Source organism: Podarcis cretensis (assembly GCF_951804945.1).
Source record: "Podarcis cretensis genome assembly, chromosome: Z".
NCBI classification, from domain to species: Eukaryota; Metazoa; Chordata; class Lepidosauria; order Squamata; family Lacertidae; genus Podarcis; species Podarcis cretensis.
The window spans coordinates 38,876,488-38,894,748 of record NC_137184.1 but is presented as its reverse complement, the minus strand read 5'-3'; the positions used below and the strand labels follow the sequence as shown (position 1 = coordinate 38,894,748).

The window sequence follows — 18,261 nt, the reverse complement described above, 5'->3', positions numbered from 1 at the left end:
CAAATTGGCTGCAACAAATTGGCTATAGAAATCATGATAATAAGTATCAGCTTAATTTTCTTCAAGTTAAATAAGATCTTCTATCAGCATACGCATATTTCTTGAGAGCCACAAGCATGGATTTTCAAGGCAAGTCTCTGCTATGCATACAATTAAATCGGACGTATATTCCATAGTAGCAATTCCTGCTTGGATGTTTCTAACTCTCAAATAGCATAGATAGTGGCTACCAGATGCCAGCCTAAACAGAACAATTTTATGTTTTTGAAAGTCAATATCTGTTTTGACAAACCTTATAGAAAATAAGTTACAAAATTGTAGGGTAGCTATCAGGAAAACCTGTTTGTTGAACTTAAATATAGTACAGAGACAGCATTGATGTGAGAAACTGTTGCTTAAATTCATGTCACAGGTACAGTTTTTCTGATTAATGATGATATAGCTTTACCAAGGACAGTTTCCCATATATCTCCAATCAGGTCACGGTGTGAAATGGAAGTGGAATACATGAGTCATGAGCTAGAAAAATGACTCAACAAGTGGAAGGTAGAAATAAAGAAAAGCTAGTAACAACGGACAGTGAAGTACTGTACATGGGTAACCAGCATACTTCCCATCAACCCCTGCTAGCATGGCCATTGGTCAAGGATGGTGACAGTTTTAGTCAAATGGCTACAGATAGTTCAACATTTAACCTTCATAAAAGCCCCAATAACTGTTCCAAAATATTTATGCTTGAACATTAAGGAAGGTCCTGTAGGGGCAGAGCTATCCTGTTACTCTAGATTTTGGATAGTGCTACATGCAAGATGAGGATTAGTGTTCCTAGGTGGCAAAAAAAGAGAGAAGCACTGGATAGCATAATCCAAGATCTTGGTTCATTCCTACCACTAATTAAGTCCACAGTGGATCCTGAACCACAGAGGTCTGGTAAAGGGAAGATCTGCAGGATGGGCTATTAAACTAGTATGAGAACATCAGTAGCTCAGAACAAGTAATGTGAGAGGCACAACTTGTATATATAGAATAAATATTTCTTGATCAGACAGTGTCTAATCAGAGGAACAAGGAGGCTTAACATAGGTATACAAAAAACTGCCTATAACATTTCAGTGCATTAGTTCACTAGCTCAGGATAGGAGTCTTTCCCAACCCCACCTGGAAATGCTAGGCATTGAACCTGGGACCTGCATACAAAACATGTGTTCTGCCATTAAATTGTGAGCCTTCCTCATCTTACACTTTACTGTTGCATGCTGCAGACTTGTCTTTGCCTCAGCCAGTCATCCCCTGATCCTTGATTGAACAACATGACATGAAAATGGAGCTATCAATGTCTATTAGTTATGGTGCGTATATGATGCTCCCACGTTCAGAGTTCATATGTTCCTATATAACAGTACTGCCTGTAAAAGAATAACAGTGGGAGATGTTTATTACCCTTGTGTTGTGCTTGAAGGCATCTGGTTGGCCATTGTGGAAAATAGGATATTGGATTAAATAGGCCTATGGCCTAATCCAGCAGAGCTCTTAAGTTTTTATGGCTGAAACCATGGCTCTTGACAGTGAAATGGAGTGGTAGCATTCTCAGAGGAATGCAGAAACCAAGCCATTTAAGCTCCCTCCAAACAGAAAGAATATAGATATATTATGGTGAACAAAATCCAAAATTTCCATATTAAGCTAACCAAAGTAAGACAAAATAGCATTCCAAGTTGTTGAATAGCACTTCTGGCCAGATGATAAACAAAGGGACTGGGGATGGAATAAACTATTACACCCAACACCATGAGTATGTTCCCTCTTAAGAGCTGTAAGACCAGATGTGTGAGAAAATAGACTTTTAAATAAAGCTCTTTTTGATGCAATGCAGGTATGAAGCTGTACCAGCTCCATATTCCTCAACTCCAGATATATAAAAACTTTCTTTCATTCAGATCTGCCTCAATCCTTAAGCAAAGCACTCACTTCCCTTGATAGATAGATAATATAAATTAAGAGAATCTAGGCTGTCATAATGGTAACAGAATTCAGAATTAATTTTAGGAGGTATTCTAAGCAAAAAAGTCAATAGAGGCCAGATTCAGTAATTTTACCTAGCAGTTGATAGAACATGTTTATTCAGAGAATAACACCCCCCCCCAATCTTAGATGATATAAATATTCCTTCTGTTTAGGTTTTCACTGTTGAACAGCTAAATTTGATCATTTCCAAGTTTACCATCAAGATGATAAAAGTTCTAAATAAGTCAAAAGCTTAAGGTTTTGATTAACTAGAACATGTACAGCTCTAACTTGGATTTTTCATTATGGCCAACAATGCCATCTTAACTTACAAGAGTGGCAGACATTTAAGTCCCATTTACTGTGATGCCAACAAATAAAGGTTGAAATCTTTTCCCAATGCTATGCTTTTAAATAAGGTGAGAGGAAGTTTAGTATAAAATAGAACATTTTCTAGCACTCTTCACTAAAGAACTGAATAAAAATCTATATCAATATAAAATTTAACATTTGTCTGAGACAGACAGAGTTTGTGCAGAGTTATTCCCATTTCTTCGTCATTTGTCTAGAACTTCTTTATACAGTAACTGAGGAAGAAAGATCAGTCACAGCATGTTATCAGTGCACCTCTGCCAATGTACTGCTGCACCAAATAACTAAAGTGACACAAGTAATTCACAAAGCTGTACATGATGCTACCTCTTGGGTGTAATTAATGCATCCCTGTGTTAACTGGAGCATAGAGATAGAGGTTTCCTTTCTTCCAAGGTCTGTGAAGATGTGCTGTCCTTTGTGCAGTACAGTCTTTCCCAAAACCTTGGCTGTACTGTGTACTCCTAGAATTACAGGATAATACTACAGAAGCACAAAGGGATTTACATCTCTACACTTTCTCTTTCTGACCATCTCCAATTGGAGACCACTTCTTTCCTGAAGCCCCAACTGTGCTGGATGTGTTAACTTCTGGTCCTTTAAGACTCCATTGCTCTTTGGCAATTTTAAGTAAAAGCTACCCATTAGGTTAAAAGAAATACATACAATGCTGACTGAGGTTGATGGGATTTGCGAGTCCAGCACCTTCAGGATACTGTGTTGACGGCAATGACTTAGACCAACCCTTACTTACATAAAGTTGAATTTAAGATTTGCATTTTAATGCATTTCCAGCCTTGCTCAGTAGGTCCACAAAAGTTTTTAGTTAACAGTGACGACAGCGGCAGCAGCAGCAGCAGCAAAAATAACAAATACTAGCTGGAGACTGGCAGAGGAGGGAAGAAGAGGTTATCTTCTCCAGCAGTCTGCTGAAACCAAGGGGGCAGCCCACTTGGTTTCTGGGGTGGGTGCAGAGGACAGATGGAGTAGTCCATCCCTCTTCCAGCAGACCTCTCAAAGTCACCAGCATGTTGTTCTTTGTCACCTATGATTACAAGGTTATGCATGATCATGGCTTAAAATTCAAAACGTAATAAATGCTACTGTTTTGTGCTTCAACACATTACAATTTCAGTTAGCAATATTAATGCCTTCTTATGTAGAAAATGCAAAATGTCATGTAATGAGGTGTGTGCAAAAACATATCTTCCAGAGTTTATCATCTGGAGAAGAAAAAATTGTAATTCTTAGCTTCATAATACCAGCATACATCTAGGAACCCTTTAAGTTGTATGTCATAAGAATACTTGTAGTATAGAGTAATAATCATCAGTTATTTAACTATCAGTTATTTGGATGTAGTATATCATTCAAAAAGGTGAACCTTTGCATACTGTGCCAAGTTCACAAAATCAGAGTATTAGCTGCACACCTTAGACAAGCTTTTGTTTTATGAATTTACTAAATATGCAAGCACAATTGGTAAAGACTTTTTATATATTTTTGTTGGAATTATTCTAACTATAATAAGAAACCAAGAGGAAAATACCTTTTTCAAAGACTGGGACTATCTGCATTTGTGGACACATATAAGTTCTCTATCAGGATTAGTTTAAAGTCAAGCAATTAAAATTAATGTGAAAGGAAAACTAGGGATTAATTAATAATTAGAATAAAAGGATAACAGAGCAGTGTTATGAACTATATAAATATGTGAAACAGCAAAAGGGGTGAGGGGAAGTCAAAATATACATGTTTATTGGGAAAATATTGGATTTGTATTTCTAGAAAATGTTTCAAAAACTGAAAAATAAAGTTTATATAATTTTACAGAAAGAACAGCAAAAAATAGAAAGAAGTTCATTTCAAATTAAAGTATTACTGTATAGTTAAAATTTGACAAAAGACTAACAGTAAAATAGCAAAAATCAAAGGCGTTCATGCTTATGGTACCATTTGTACTGAAGGTTATGTTTGGAAAAGGAGGAACCAATAACCACCACTGTGAATTCCTTCTTCACTCCCAAGCAGTCCACAAAATTCAGACTTGTGCAGGTATCCACAATGCACTCATTAGCCCAACAAAAGCAATTACTCCTGGCAATCTGTCACATAGCACACAGATTTCCTCTCCAGAGCTCCCTTTTGTTCTGCAACTTGGAGGTCTTGAGAAACAACAGAAACTCTACCAAACAGTGGGATATATTTCTGCTGGTTCTTACCTTCTCCATACATCAGTACAGTGGAAATACTCTTGCTGCCCCTCTGCATGTATCATATAACTATGGGAAGGAAGACGGCCATAAATAATGGCTGACTATTAAGCCAAGCAAAAATATGTAGTCTACAGGGACTGAACACATGGTTTTCCTCCCATAAGTTTTCCTTTAGATACCCATATTCATGCAAACTCTGGGTGAAGACTGACTTTGTATAGCAAAAGAAAAACTGAAATGCCTACTGAGCATCATTTGCTCCTCCTTTAATATATGTAACATCCAAGTACTGTAGTTAACAAGGTTCTCCAGATCTGGTTGCCAGCAACTTAATGCTCAGTCAGTATTTCCACAATATTAAGATTTATCTAGCACAGCTTTGTCTTCCAATATCAGCCAACCAGAAAGCCCAGAGAAGTTGACAAGAACATGATAATAAAGTTAACTTACCACCACCACCCTGTATAATCATTTATTGTGATGGAGGATGTGCTTACATTGGTCATTATATTATTCTGCCATCTCCCATCAGCCCTAGCCAGCGTGACCAGTTGACACACATGACAGACCACCAACATATGGAGGGCACCACATTAGCTATTCATACACTAGTGGAAGAGAACTGCAAGCAGACAACCCATATGTGAAAGGGTCAGAGGAATTACGAGGTATAGAGATTAGACCAGGAGTCACATTGTTTAGCTGCCGTACTTACTACTGTATAAAGCAATAAAATTTGTTGGTAAGATGTAGCTGTGTGAATATGTCTGTAAGATAACATGGAACCTTATGATGCGAAGCTACCATCTGCAAGCTCCAAATTGCAGCTCTCACTTCCACCCCCACCTGGCATTTGATTTGTACCTATGATGGAAATATTTAAGAAAAGTGAATACATTTTTATTTGGGCATTTGGATCCCAAAGGATTTTTTTCTATGTGTATGGTTCTAGAATACGTTATAAACACCACTGAATATTGAATGTTATTGTATTTGTTGGTTTTAAAATGACATTTTACTTATCTTCTAAGTCGCTCTGTGCGCTATATTGGAGAAAGGGTCTAATGAAAACATTTAAAAATTATATAAAAAATAATATCATACTGGATAAGTCAGATAAGGTACACTAATGAATCGTTCATGCTAGCCCCATGTACTAGAGTATATTGTTCCTGTTTCCAGCTGGCAAACTGTTAGAGAGGCTTAAGCACATAGCTGTCGACTTTTCCCTTTTCTTGCAAGGAATCCTATTCGAAATAAGGGAATTTCCCTTTAAAAAAGGGAAACGTTGACAGCTATGCTTAAGCACTGGCGGTACTTCAGAAGGAATAATGACATGACACTGTACCAGTTCAGGGTGAACAGGTGCAAGACCAAGAAGTCATTTTCAGCTTGACAGTCAGCCCAGAGAAGCCCAAGATCTTTGTGGGCTGGAATATAAAATCCATCTGTGACAACTGAGGGAAACTTGCAGTCAGGGAAGAAGCAATAAACAGCATCCAAACACAGTCATAAAAAAGTGCTGAGTAAATAGGAAATCTCTGAGTGGATTTAGCACAACCATTAGACAGATTGCCACTCCAGTTCCATGTAACAATGCTGCTGAAGATTTGAAACAAGAAACTACACCCCCAGCCTATGTATTAGGCATACATTGTTGGCTTAAGGACCATGAGAAGGGAGGGAATATTTGAGTGCAGCTTGTCTTTCCCTTCACTATCAGAGAACCCAACACCAGGTCCTTCCCTTCAGTTAGGTTAAACCCATTAATTTTGACCAGGCCAATCATTGTCCATAAACTTTGGGGACCTTGGGTCTTGGGAAAGGGCAAGGCCAGAATAAAGCTGATCACTCCAAATGCTGCTAAATGAATAGAATGTTGTTGTTTAGTCGTTTAGTCGTGTCCGACTCTTCGTGACCCCATGGACCAGAGCATGCCAGGCACTCCTGTCTTCCACTGCCTCCCGCAATTCGGTCAAACTCATGCTGGTAGCTTCGAGAACACTGTCCAGCCATCTCGTCCTCTGTCGTCCCCTTCTCCTTGTGCCCTCCATCTTTCCCAACATCAGGGTCTTTTCCAGGGAGTCTTCTCTTCTCATGAGGTGGCCAAAGTATTGGAGCCTCAGCTTCACGATCTGTCCTTCCAGTGAGCACTCAGGGCTCAGTAAATAACAGAAGAATTGCACAATATTACCTGAGCATACTCAGTTGCCTTCAGGAGCCACAAAAATATTGAGATCCAATTGGAGAAGAGAGGTAAAAATGTGTCCCTTGCAGCTTACAGAATCCTAGAGGGCACGGCTGACTTGTTGGAAGAGGAGCATACCTGTTAGAATAAGGATACATTACAAAATTTAGTTACAGATCCCACTTGCCAGTGCCTTAAGTCTACTTCTTTATTTTGAAGAGCCCATTCATCTCAGCCAGTTGATGCAAATCACAAACTTTACTGACTGTAACAGTCAGTAACTCTTTCTAGTGTAGCAGTAGAAATGCAGTCAAGTTTGGTTGCTGTCAATTTTTGTAGACTGAATATTTGGGGACTTTTGTCTCAGTAGAGAACGCTTGAGTTAATAAATTGGTTCTTTTAACTGCCCACCAGTTTACTATATCTTCACTTACTATAATGCCAGTTTTTGCCTTCTAGGCTAGTGTTGATTAGAATATTTCCTATGTCTGATCTGTTTTAAGGTGACACAGTCAGAATGACCTGCATTTTAAATGAGAAGGCAGTGCAGTGCTAAGACCTGGGAAACCAGGCTTTAAATTCCCACTCAGCTGTGAAGCTCACCAAGTGACCATGGGCCACTTACAGCGCCACAGCATAACCTACCTTACAGGGGTGTAGTTGAAATTAAATGAGATGGGGATGGGAACCATGTATGCAACCTTGGGTTGCTTGGAGAAAAGGTGTGATATAAATGCAAAAACAAACAAACAACACATCTAATGTAGATAAAACTCTTCTGGTCATATAATTAATTTGCTCATACCTAACTTCGCCCTCCCCCTCCCCTTCTTTCAAAGGGTGAATTTCCTACATGGCAACTTGAGAGAGAAGTTACCTTACAGCAAGATGAAATAATTTCTTTTTTGTATCAATCAGTCAGTAAAGCTCTACTGCTGGGGAATTGTTCTTTAAAGCTTTGTATTTGGTAAAGAAAGTTGCAGAGAAATTGTGCAAATCATTGGGGTTAAATCCGGGGGGCACAGAAAGGGTTGGCAGTGTAGTAAAAGCAAGGCACAATCTATAGTGCATGTGTATAACATCTGGAGGTTCTTGTGTTTGCATACAGTACACATGCCTGGATTGCTGAGTACACATTTAATTGAGTAAACAAGTGGCCTAGCTTGCACATGAATGGATGTCTGGATTTATCCCTTGTACTCTGTACTGCACTTAAGCTAGTGTAAATTAAAAAGGTAAAGGGACCCCTGAAAATTAAGTCGAGTCGTGAACGACTTGGGTTGCAGCGCTCATCTCACTTTACAGGCCGAGGGAGCAGGCGTTTGTCTGCTTCCGCACATGTGCCCAGCATGACTAAGCTGCTTCTGGTGAAACCAGAGCAGCGCACGGAAACGCCGTTTTCCTTCCTGCCTACCCCTATTCAAAACTTTTTGGGACATTAAAGCTTGATAGCCTACTCTTGTATTTAAGAAGTAGTCAAGTAGCCACATGTGATCAAGAATTCCACACAGGTGTGTAAGCAAGCTAGCAGAAGACAAATGAAGTGAACAATCTCTCTGTAACAAGCATAGAAATGCAATTCTAAATCCCTCCTTGTCAGCACTAAGCCAGGCTAGTAACTTCTCACAGCTTATTTACAAGGCTGTGTTAGATCTACAATTCATCTCAAAACTAAATCAATGCCTGCTGCTAAAGACATATAAAAGAGGCTTTGCTATGCAAAGGAAAAACCAATCTGAACATTTCCTAAATAGGAATATTTACATGCCACCTACAAAACATAGGCATTTCATGTTTTACCTGATGAAAGTAAATTGCTGCAGTATGTCCAATAACAACCATCCCTGTTTTGAACTATTAGTCATGGGCACTTCATTTTGGTTTCCTACTATTTTTGTGAGAGTGGGACTGTATTAAATGAAGCAGAAGGAAACACTTGAAGGAAGAATGGAAGATAGAATTTTGCAGTGCACATGTTCCTGTATTCCCATACTTAGGCTTCAGACCTGTATATAGATGCTGGTTTTAAGTCCTATGGGATTTATTAGATGGGCTCTAGTGTGATAGTGACTGGGTGGGTTCTTTACCCTTCACTAACATTGTTCTCAATTATGTCAGCTACTTTGTGGAATAATCGGTGGCAGATTTTTTTTTGGTGGGCTGTTGTTGTTTGCATAATGTGTTTGGGAAAAGAGGGATGTAGGTGATGCTACCACAATTTCACTGATCATGGGTAGAAGGAGATACATCCATGGGGAGGTGACAGGTTACCATGCAAGTTGAAGATGGGGCTATTTACTCTTTCTTTCTCACCCCATCCCTTCCAGTGTTGGGGTGCTGGTTACTCATCATCTGTGCCTGCTGTTTATTGCTAGATCAGTACAGAATAAAACCACATTTATCCATGATTTGATCATGGATGAGGTGGGTAGTTGAGCTGGGAAGAGTTGATCTTGTCCAGCTGTGCCCACCTGGATACTTGGTGCAGCATCAGCACAGGCTGCAGTATGGGAACGAGGAGCTGCTGTGTTCCATATAATATCCATTTCCAGGAAAACCCTCAGTTTCAGAGCTGGTGGTGTCGGACCAAGGAGACAGTAGACTAGAGCTGCTGTTGGTGTATCATTCACCCTGCTGCCCAGTATCTTTTCTGACCGAGCTGGCAAAGATGGTCTTGCGTGCGATGTTAGAATAACCCAGAATTACAGTGCTGAGGAAGCCCCATGCCAACTACGGGTCTGTCTCAAGTTGGTCCAGCACATAGGGCAGAGGACACCCTAGTTTGCATTTTTGCTCCAGATGGAGGAAGGGATGGTCTGGGGATGGTGGATGCCACCCTGCTATCATAGTTAGATCACTTCATGGTAAACTTTGGACTTATAGCTCCAATCTTCCCACTCAGGATGGTGGACAGATTGAGATGATCTGTCTCGGGAGACTAATGGAGTCCAATGGATTCCTGAATGCTCTGGGGGAATTTCTCATAGATAGAGCAGGTGATCCTGTTGCAGCCCTTGTCATGTTATGGAACACCAAGACTTGTTGGGCTCTTGACACAGTTGTCCCAAAGTATGCTCTCAGGCATTGTTGAACCCACCATGCACCTTAGGGAAACAGGCTGAATGATGGCTAGAGCACAAGTGGAGAAAGATGTGTTGTGAAGTTAGCCTAGCACAAGTGAAACAATGGGACCATGCCTACTGTGTGACTGTGAGAGTGACAAAGGTTTCCTATGAATAATTAGATACTGTGCTAATATAAGTGCTGCTAACGGTTGCCATTTGTGTACAGGTGTACACATTTTTCACTTTAAGGGGGAGGGAGAAAAATTATATGTACAACTGGTTCAATCCCTCATATTGTAAAAAATGCTGTCCAGCTTCTGCTTTGTGTAGGTTGCAGGCTTACACACATCAACCTCTGAAACCTTTCTTTCTCCCATATGAATTGTCATGGTTTCCTTATCATAACCATAACACAGCAATAACCCTGAATTGGATTTTTAACCATAATTGTTTGCAAACCTCCATTAAGGTTAATCCCAGCTAGTAATGCTGTACCAGGAAGGTCAGTATCTTGAGTGCAGGTAGCTTAAAGCTTGGTATGAACCTGACAGAACCCAGGTGGGACTGCACCATTGTGCCTTCCATGTGATGACCACAAAGAAAACATTTCTCTGCCACCATTGTGGCAGCAAGTAGCTGTCTGGTAGAGCTTTTCTGAGTGTTGAATGGGCCTTTGTCATCTGGCCAAGAGATCATTGTTCTTGCACCCTTGAGGTCTACAGTGACAACTTTGTGAGGCACTTTGTTTCCTATGCTATTTAACATCTACATGAAGCCACTGGAAGCTGTTGCCAGGAGATTTGGAGCAAGGTGTCATCAGTACAAAGGTGACACTCAGCCATGTCTCTCTGTTCCATATGAATTAGGAGAAGCAGTTGAGGCACTTGGAGCTGATGATGAGCTGGATGTGGGTCAATAAATTGAAGCTGAATAGACAATATATGTAATGTATTTAGGAGGTGGGGAGATGGCCTGTCCTGGATGGGGTTGCCCTCCCCTGGAAGGAGCAGACTCATAGTTTGGGGGTTCTGCTGGCCTGCAATAGGACATTCTCTGTGGCAGCCCCTAACATATGGAACTCCCTGTCTACAGAAGTGTGTCCAGCAACTTTAATATATCGTTTTCAGTGACCTCTTTATTCTGGCTTTTGACACCAGAGATGCATATTTTTATGACACACCCTATTTTTGTGATTATATGTAGTTTCAACTGTTTATAATGTTGTGTTTATTATTGTTGTAACCCACCCTGGGACCTTAGGGTGAAGGGCAGGTGGTGGTGATGGTTGTGACCTTAGAGTGAAGGGCAGGTTGTTGTTGTTGTTGTTGTTGTTGTTGTTGAAAATTGCATTTGGTTAAAAGATTAGCAGTGCTTGGCAATGCTATACAGTATCTGCATCAGACTATAATTTTTTTTTTTTCCACCTTGGACCTTCAGGAGTGTACTTTTCTTGAACAGTAATATTTGCTCCATATGTAGGCTTCATTATCAAGCCCTCGTGGGAAATATGCAATAATAATAGTTTTAAATCCAGATGGGCCTGGTTCACGTAGGCTGTAGTCATATCATGTGATGAATTGCATGTGTGACTGAGCCCATCTTGGATTATTCACTGTAGCGTTTTCATCTTGCTCAGTGTCAGTTCACAGTCATTCTACTTTTCAATGGGAACATTCCAAACATTTGGCTGAGAGCCACATTTTGTGTGAGGTGATATAGATATTTTTGTCCCTGAGGTTTGATCAGTTTTGGCTCATTCTATTTGCAATTCTCATTTTCAGTGGACATTTATCTGCATAATTCTTAATGGAGCAATGCTCTAAAATCAGATTGTTCATTTGTGGCAGAATCTTTAGCTTACAACTGAAAACACGCTGTCACCTAGAAAATTAACTAATATAACAAATTCAAATATATTAATGTGATGAGTTTAATCACGATAAAAAACTCTGTAAAATCACTACCTTCCTCATTGTTGCAGCAGGTTTGGGGTTTGTTTGTGTTGTTATAGTTGTTGTTGGGGTTTTTTAAGCTCTGCATGATTAAAGTGAGGGAGTACCTTATGTACGTAATTTTATTTAGCGAGCTGCAAAATATAAATTCTAACTCATTATAATATTGTTCTGCCTTAGCTGTTACAGTTTAAACTTCCTGTCAAGAAATAGCTAGGTCAACCTCTGGGTGACCTGTCTTATTTAGCTTTGGGCTAGAGCTCCACCAAGTGATCTTCCAGCATGATACATTTTTTTTTAAAGTAAGCTGATTGTGTTTTAGCATCACTTAGTGGCAGTATGAATTTTAACCTTTTATTCCTGCCAGGAAATTACATTTCAAGACTTTGGTGTAAAATTAAAAGAATATAGTGTTCAGTTGCATTTGATAATATTTAAATTTGATTAATTGGATTTAAAGCTTAGACAACTGAAATGTTTGTATATGGTCTTCAATTTTGTCATTTGTTTTCAACTTGAAACCTCGCAAGAGGTACTTGAACCATCTGGTAATTAGTTATTGCTTACAGTATTTTAAACATGTTAAAAACCACAGTCAGAAATTGGACAAGCGTGTCACCACTGATAGCAGGTTGGCTACCATAGTTGCAGTTAATGAAAATGCATTGCTGTGTCTTTGGTGAACAAGCATTTTGCTTAATACAGTGGTAATGTGTACTGTGCAACTGCAAAGTAATTCCCAGTGTGTAGCATACAGCCCCAGTCCATTCCACTTGCTACTTTGAATTGCTGTGAGAGACTGACCCTATCGGTATATTGAAAGATTCTCAATGGCTTAAGATCTGGTCCATTTGCCACCTTTAGGTCTCTGTCTACCAACATTAAGGAGAATTCTTTTTTAAAATCTGGGAATGCTTTTGAGGTAAGAAATGCAGAGTAGAAATTTTCTCAAATAATAGGGATTGTTAGGGATGTGATGGAACATAAAATGGCCAGTATTGTATTTCCATTATATAAATCTATGGTATAGCCCAGTGGTGGCGAACCTATGGCACATGTGCCAGAGGGGGCACTCAGAGCCCTCTCTGTGGGCACGCACGCCATCGCCCCAGCACAGAGCCGGCAGAAGGCAAGGGCAGTGCGTTGAGTTGTCAAGTGAGTAGAAGCACCTTGGATGGGGCGCCAGGGTATGTGTGCGCAAAACGGAGCCATAACCTCCAGGGCACGCGGTTTCCCTTGGGGAGCCTCTGCTGGGGGGCGGGGCACAGCTCTGTGCACGCGCTCAGAAGTGCGCTGACGTGTTGGTGGGCTGCAGAGAGTTCCGAGCAGCCGCCTTTCTCCTGCTGCTGTGAGGTTGAGGCTTTACACACCCTCTGGCCAGGGCCAATAGGAGCGGAGTCAGAAGTGGAGTGGATGCTTCCTGCTCCCCAGCTGAGCTGCCTGCTCCCACTCCTACTTGTGTGCAAGCAGGAGCAGGGTGGAGATCTCTCAGCTGGGAAGCACGAAGCCTCCACTTCTGAGAGATCCCCTAGGAGCGGGCAGCTCAGCTGAAGAGCACCTGGCTGCCTTCAGGGGCTGCCTTCAGGGGCTCTCAGATGCAGCTTCCGGGCAGCCCCCACCATCCCCAACCCTCATCAATTATTCAGGTTGGCTGCCTTCACAGGGTTGCAGGGGATCTGATGCATAGGTGGGGGCTCCTTTAAACTTCTCCTTTGAGTGGAGTGCAGCCGCGAACTCCTCAATGGAAAGTGTGACGTAGCCTGCACCTCCCCAGCTAAGCAGCCCCGATCCAGCTCAGAGCAGCCCGATCTCACTCCTACTTGCCTGCTCACTTGCTGCCCCAGCCCAGCCTTCCCTCACTTAGCGCCTCCAGAGCTGGAAGAGGGGGTGGTTGCTGTTGTGGCTGCGATGGCGGAGGGACGAAGTGCTGGAGGGCAGCAGATGCCTGCTCGCTTGCCGCCCAGCCCGCCTTAACTCATTCTGAAAACGGAAGTGTGGCACTCAAAATGGAAGTTATACTCAGAACAGAGCACGTTCTGCTTCTGAAAAAAGTTTGAAAACCAGAACACTCATTTCTGGGTTTGAAGTGTTCAGGTTCCAAGTAGTTCGAGAACTAAGCCGTTCAAAAACTGAGATACCACTTTATTACTCCCCTGTGTCTCCACATGGATGTGCCAACTTCCCCTTCTAAACTAAAACCTCAGTATTCAGGTTAAATTGCATTGTTGGTGCTTTGCGATAAATAAGTGGGTTTGGGGTTGCAGTTTGGGCACTCAGTCTCTAAAAGGTTCTCCATCACTGATATAGCCACATTTGGAATTCTCTGTATAGTTCTGATCATCTGCCTATAATAAGGTATTACAGAGTTGGAAAAGTCTGGGAAAAGGTAAACCAAAATGTTCAAGGGATTCAATGTTCAAGTAGAAATTTTCTCAAATAATAGGGATTGTTAAGAATGTGATTGAACATAAAATGGCCAGTATCACATTGCCATTATATAAATCTATAGTATAGCCACATTTGAAATTCTCTGTATGGTTCTGATCATTCTGCCTGTAACAAGGTATTACAGAGCTGGAAAAGACTGGGAAAAGGTAAACCAAAATGTTCTAGGGATTGGAGTACCTTCATATGAGTGAAATGATTGATACATATACAGTATGAATGGTGCTGAGTAACTGGATGAGTGAGATAATTTTCTCTCATAATACAGAATTCAGGGCTACTTGTTGAAATGCATAAACATTAATAAACTTGGGGAAAACAGAAGAAAGTTGTTCTCTAAGGGCACAGTTAATCTGAAATTTGCTACTACAAGATGTAATAACTTACATGGACTTCTTACATGATCTTAAAGGGAGACTAGACAAATTTGTAGGTCTCTCACTGACTGTTAACTATGAGAGAACTAAATGGAACTTTCATGTTGGAATATGATTTTTTCCTTAAAAGCTATTGTTTGCGGGGAAAACAGTAGGGAAGATTGCAGTTTACCTTCTCTGTTTCTTGAAGTATCTTGTTGATTTTTTATGAAAACAGGATGCTAGATCCAGTGAACCTTTGATCTGTTCTGTTCTCGAAGGCATTTATATTCCCAGGAGCACAGTGAGACAATTCTGAGATTGATATTTCACGTGCATATATACTAATCCCAAGTATATCTTGCTTCTTGAAAAAAAGTTAAAACTTTTATTTATTTTATCTTTGGGGGCTATTTTTAAAGAAGCAACAATATATATTTGATGAGAGCAACTAAAACCACAAGCTGCTATGTAAATTGAGTTAACCTTTTGTTTGTTTTTAACAGGTATAGGCTACTGCAACAAGAGAATAAAGTGATAAACAATTACTTTTGCAAACTACAGCTGCTTTTTGAATGCATTTTTAATACAGTAGTGCTCCAGAAGATGATAAAGAAATGATAGCAGCTCAAGAAGCAACAACTAATTTTGCTCTGCTTCAGTAAGTACCTTAAAATAGCAATGTTAAATGATAAACCCACAAAGCATCTTCCTCCCCCCCCCAACAGCAGTGAATTATACTATTATATATGTGCCTTAAAATTATGGCTTATATTAAGTCAGTAGCCCTACATTCATTTCATCATCAAAGAATTATGTGATGTTACTTAAAAAGATTGCTTGAACAATTTAGCCACTATCAAAGGGTACCTGCCATAAATATTTGTCTTGTGACTTCTTCAGATGTAATGGCTTTTTAAACCATATAAGTTCAATGATCAAGGAGGTGTTGGAGGTGTTTCTTGCAGATTTGGGGTAGTGTATGTCAGGTGTCTTCCACCTTTTCAGACCCAAGACCCACTTTCTTAATCTTTTAGCATATAGTCACATGAAGGTAGTGCTGTTGTTGCAACTCACCTTGGATCAAGCTGCAACCCACTAGTGATTCCAGACCCACTAGTGGAAGACCAGTGGTGTAGGTAATGAACTACTTCACAACTGGCTCAAACAGGGCTGCTGAGTGTGCTCTTTTTAAGATACTACAAAAGTATTACTTGCTAAGGATGAGCAAAGAAATGAGTGTTACTCTGACTGCATTGTTTTCCCCCTTTAAATCGTGTGCTGTCTAAATTTTATTTATTCACCTGATGTTAATTGCGCACAGTCTGTTGGTTTGCTGCTTCCTGCAAATCATGCTGGGAGTTTATTCAAAGTTATGCCCATTGAGCTTAGTAGGGTTTACACTGTAGTAAGTTTATTTTGAGTTGCAGCTTAAGTGAAGTATCTGCTTGCATCAGGAAGATAAACTGATATGGATGCATGCAAATTTCATTGTTATGTATGCAGTATTCTTGTCACCATTTAAATTTTTCAGATGATGGGTAGGAAATATTCTTTATCCACATATTAACTCAAGGTTTCCTAGCTTCTGCTCTCATCCTTCCACCTCTCTGAATTGGCATGGTGTGTATCATATGCTGATACCACTCCTGTACTGTCATGGACTGGCTTGCTTCTGACATGTACCTTCCTGTTTGTATTGAAACCTGTTCATATTGAAACCCTGTTCAGCCAGGGCAAACTATTTTGCATCCAGGTAATAGACATGGTAAGTAAAATACTTTCAAAATAAAGGCATACTTACCAAGAATATAAAATATGTCTTTTTAGGGAGTCTGAAACACATCTTTCTTCAGATACTGACTTTGAAGATATTGAAGGAAAAAATCAGAAACCAGGAAAAGGAAAGGTATGTGTATCTGGCATTCTCAGTCATATAGACTGGTGGCAATGTAATAAAGCTGGTTTATATTTTATATAATTTTTGAATGAAATTTTATCCATGCAGTAATGGTGACTTAAGTGCTTTGTTTGAATCTGAATAATGTTGGTGTAATAGTGTGTGGGGAGGTTGCAGATTTCTCTTCAAGTTGAAGCTGTTCTTCTCATGGAATGTGTTCCAGAGTGTTCACACATCTTTGGGGGCAGGTTTACCAGGGATAGGTTGCTACTAGAATGGGCAGGCCAGAAAGTCACTGTGTACATGCAACCCTTTATATTCTGGTCTTTGTGTTGGAAACTTTTGTTTCAGCAAATATAAACTGGCAGAACACAACGGGTGCTAATAGTGGTTTATAGTAAATAAAGATTCCAAAATCTTAAACCTCTGGTAACACATAATAATGCCTGAAATAGTTCAATTATACTTTTACTAATAAATAGATTTGCTTTTGATATTTATACAGACCTGTAAAAAGGGGAAAAAAGGTACAGGAGAGAAGGGGAAAGTTGGAAACGGAGCAGGGAAGCCTGGTGGTCCAAATCGAATGAATGGGCATCACCAGCAGAATGGTGTGGAAAACATGATGCTGTTTGAAGTTGTTAAAATGGGCAAGAGTGCTATGCAGGTAAGTCTTTTTAGGGGGTCTTAAAGTGAATATTCAAGCAGTGTAAATAAAGCACTCTATAAAATTGAAACTGTCTAAAGAGTTGGGCTCTTATGCACATCCTTGATGTTATATTTTAAAACATAAATTTTTTAACAGCGAGACAACTATGGGGAGGGGGAGAGATACTAGCATTATTCTCTTTGTTTTTGTTTGTTTGTTTGTCTAACCGTTGGAATGAACCCCTGGAAAGTTGTCCAAACTCAAATCTGTCCCTCAGTTCCCCACTCTGGCTATAAACTGAGCATGACCTCATGAAGAAATTAATAAAAGAACATATAATCATATTGGCTATGTTTGAACATAAACTAAATAATGCTTTAGCATTTTAAGTTCCAGTAAAGCCCTGGGCTCATAAAATCCTTTCTCCTTCTCCTCTGGTGCAGCTATGAGGAGGAAGGCAGAAATTTCTATTGAACAATATTAACAGCAGTTTAACACATGGACGATTTTTGACTGTGAAGACAACTTGATAAAACTTGCTTGTTTCAGCAAACCATAGTTAAGGCTGACCACAGTTTGCCCAAATATTGATAACAAGACATGCTGTTATTAAGTGAAACTTCCAAAGTTCTCCTTCAGAGGAGGAGAACATAATCCCAAGAGTCTGTGCGCCAGTAGTAGTTTAGTCATGCTGGCCACATGACCCTGAAAGCTGTCTGTGGACAAATGCCAGCTCCCTTGGCCTGAAAGCGAGATGAGCACCACACCCTATAGTTGCCTTTGACTGGACTTCATTGTCCAGGGGTCCTTTAACTTTACCTATTCAGAAATTAATTTATGAAGCTAATTCTACCAGTATTGGCAGAATGACGTACTTTCTAAATTCCAAATCTTAAGAGTTAGTGTGCATTATTAGTGCAGGTTTATTTAATACTTCTAAACTATGTTGGTTAATGGAATCATTTGTTTGTATCTAGATACAAACATAAAAATAGTTTGATCCAAAGGTACCCTTCTGCTCATAGGGGGCAGCATCTGAGTTGAAAGGCACCTTTGGATTAAAATCAGTGTACCTAACTCTTTTGTCTCATTGTCATCAATCTGCAAGCTATAG

The 18,261-nt window shown here is 40.1% G+C and overlaps 1 protein-coding gene across 5 annotated transcripts in view; it reads left to right on the top strand.

The window, feature by feature from the left end:
* The window catches only part of STAG2 (STAG2 cohesin complex component), a 65,634-nt gene that overhangs the window by 9,064 nt on the left and 38,309 nt on the right, over positions 1-18,261 (top strand). For 4 of the 5 annotated variants that reach the window (XM_079962392.1, XM_079962390.1, XM_079962393.1 and 1 more), the window contains exons 2-4: positions 15,105-15,259; positions 16,429-16,507; positions 17,004-17,165. In XM_079962392.1, the coding sequence (XP_079818518.1) occupies positions 15,216-15,259; positions 16,429-16,507; positions 17,004-17,165 (285 nt within the window). In that variant the 5' untranslated portion in view covers positions 15,105-15,215. Of the gene's footprint in view, positions 1-15,104; positions 15,260-16,428; positions 16,508-17,003; positions 17,166-18,261 lie in introns of those variants that run through there. The other variant, XM_079962394.1, reaches the window with a different exon arrangement.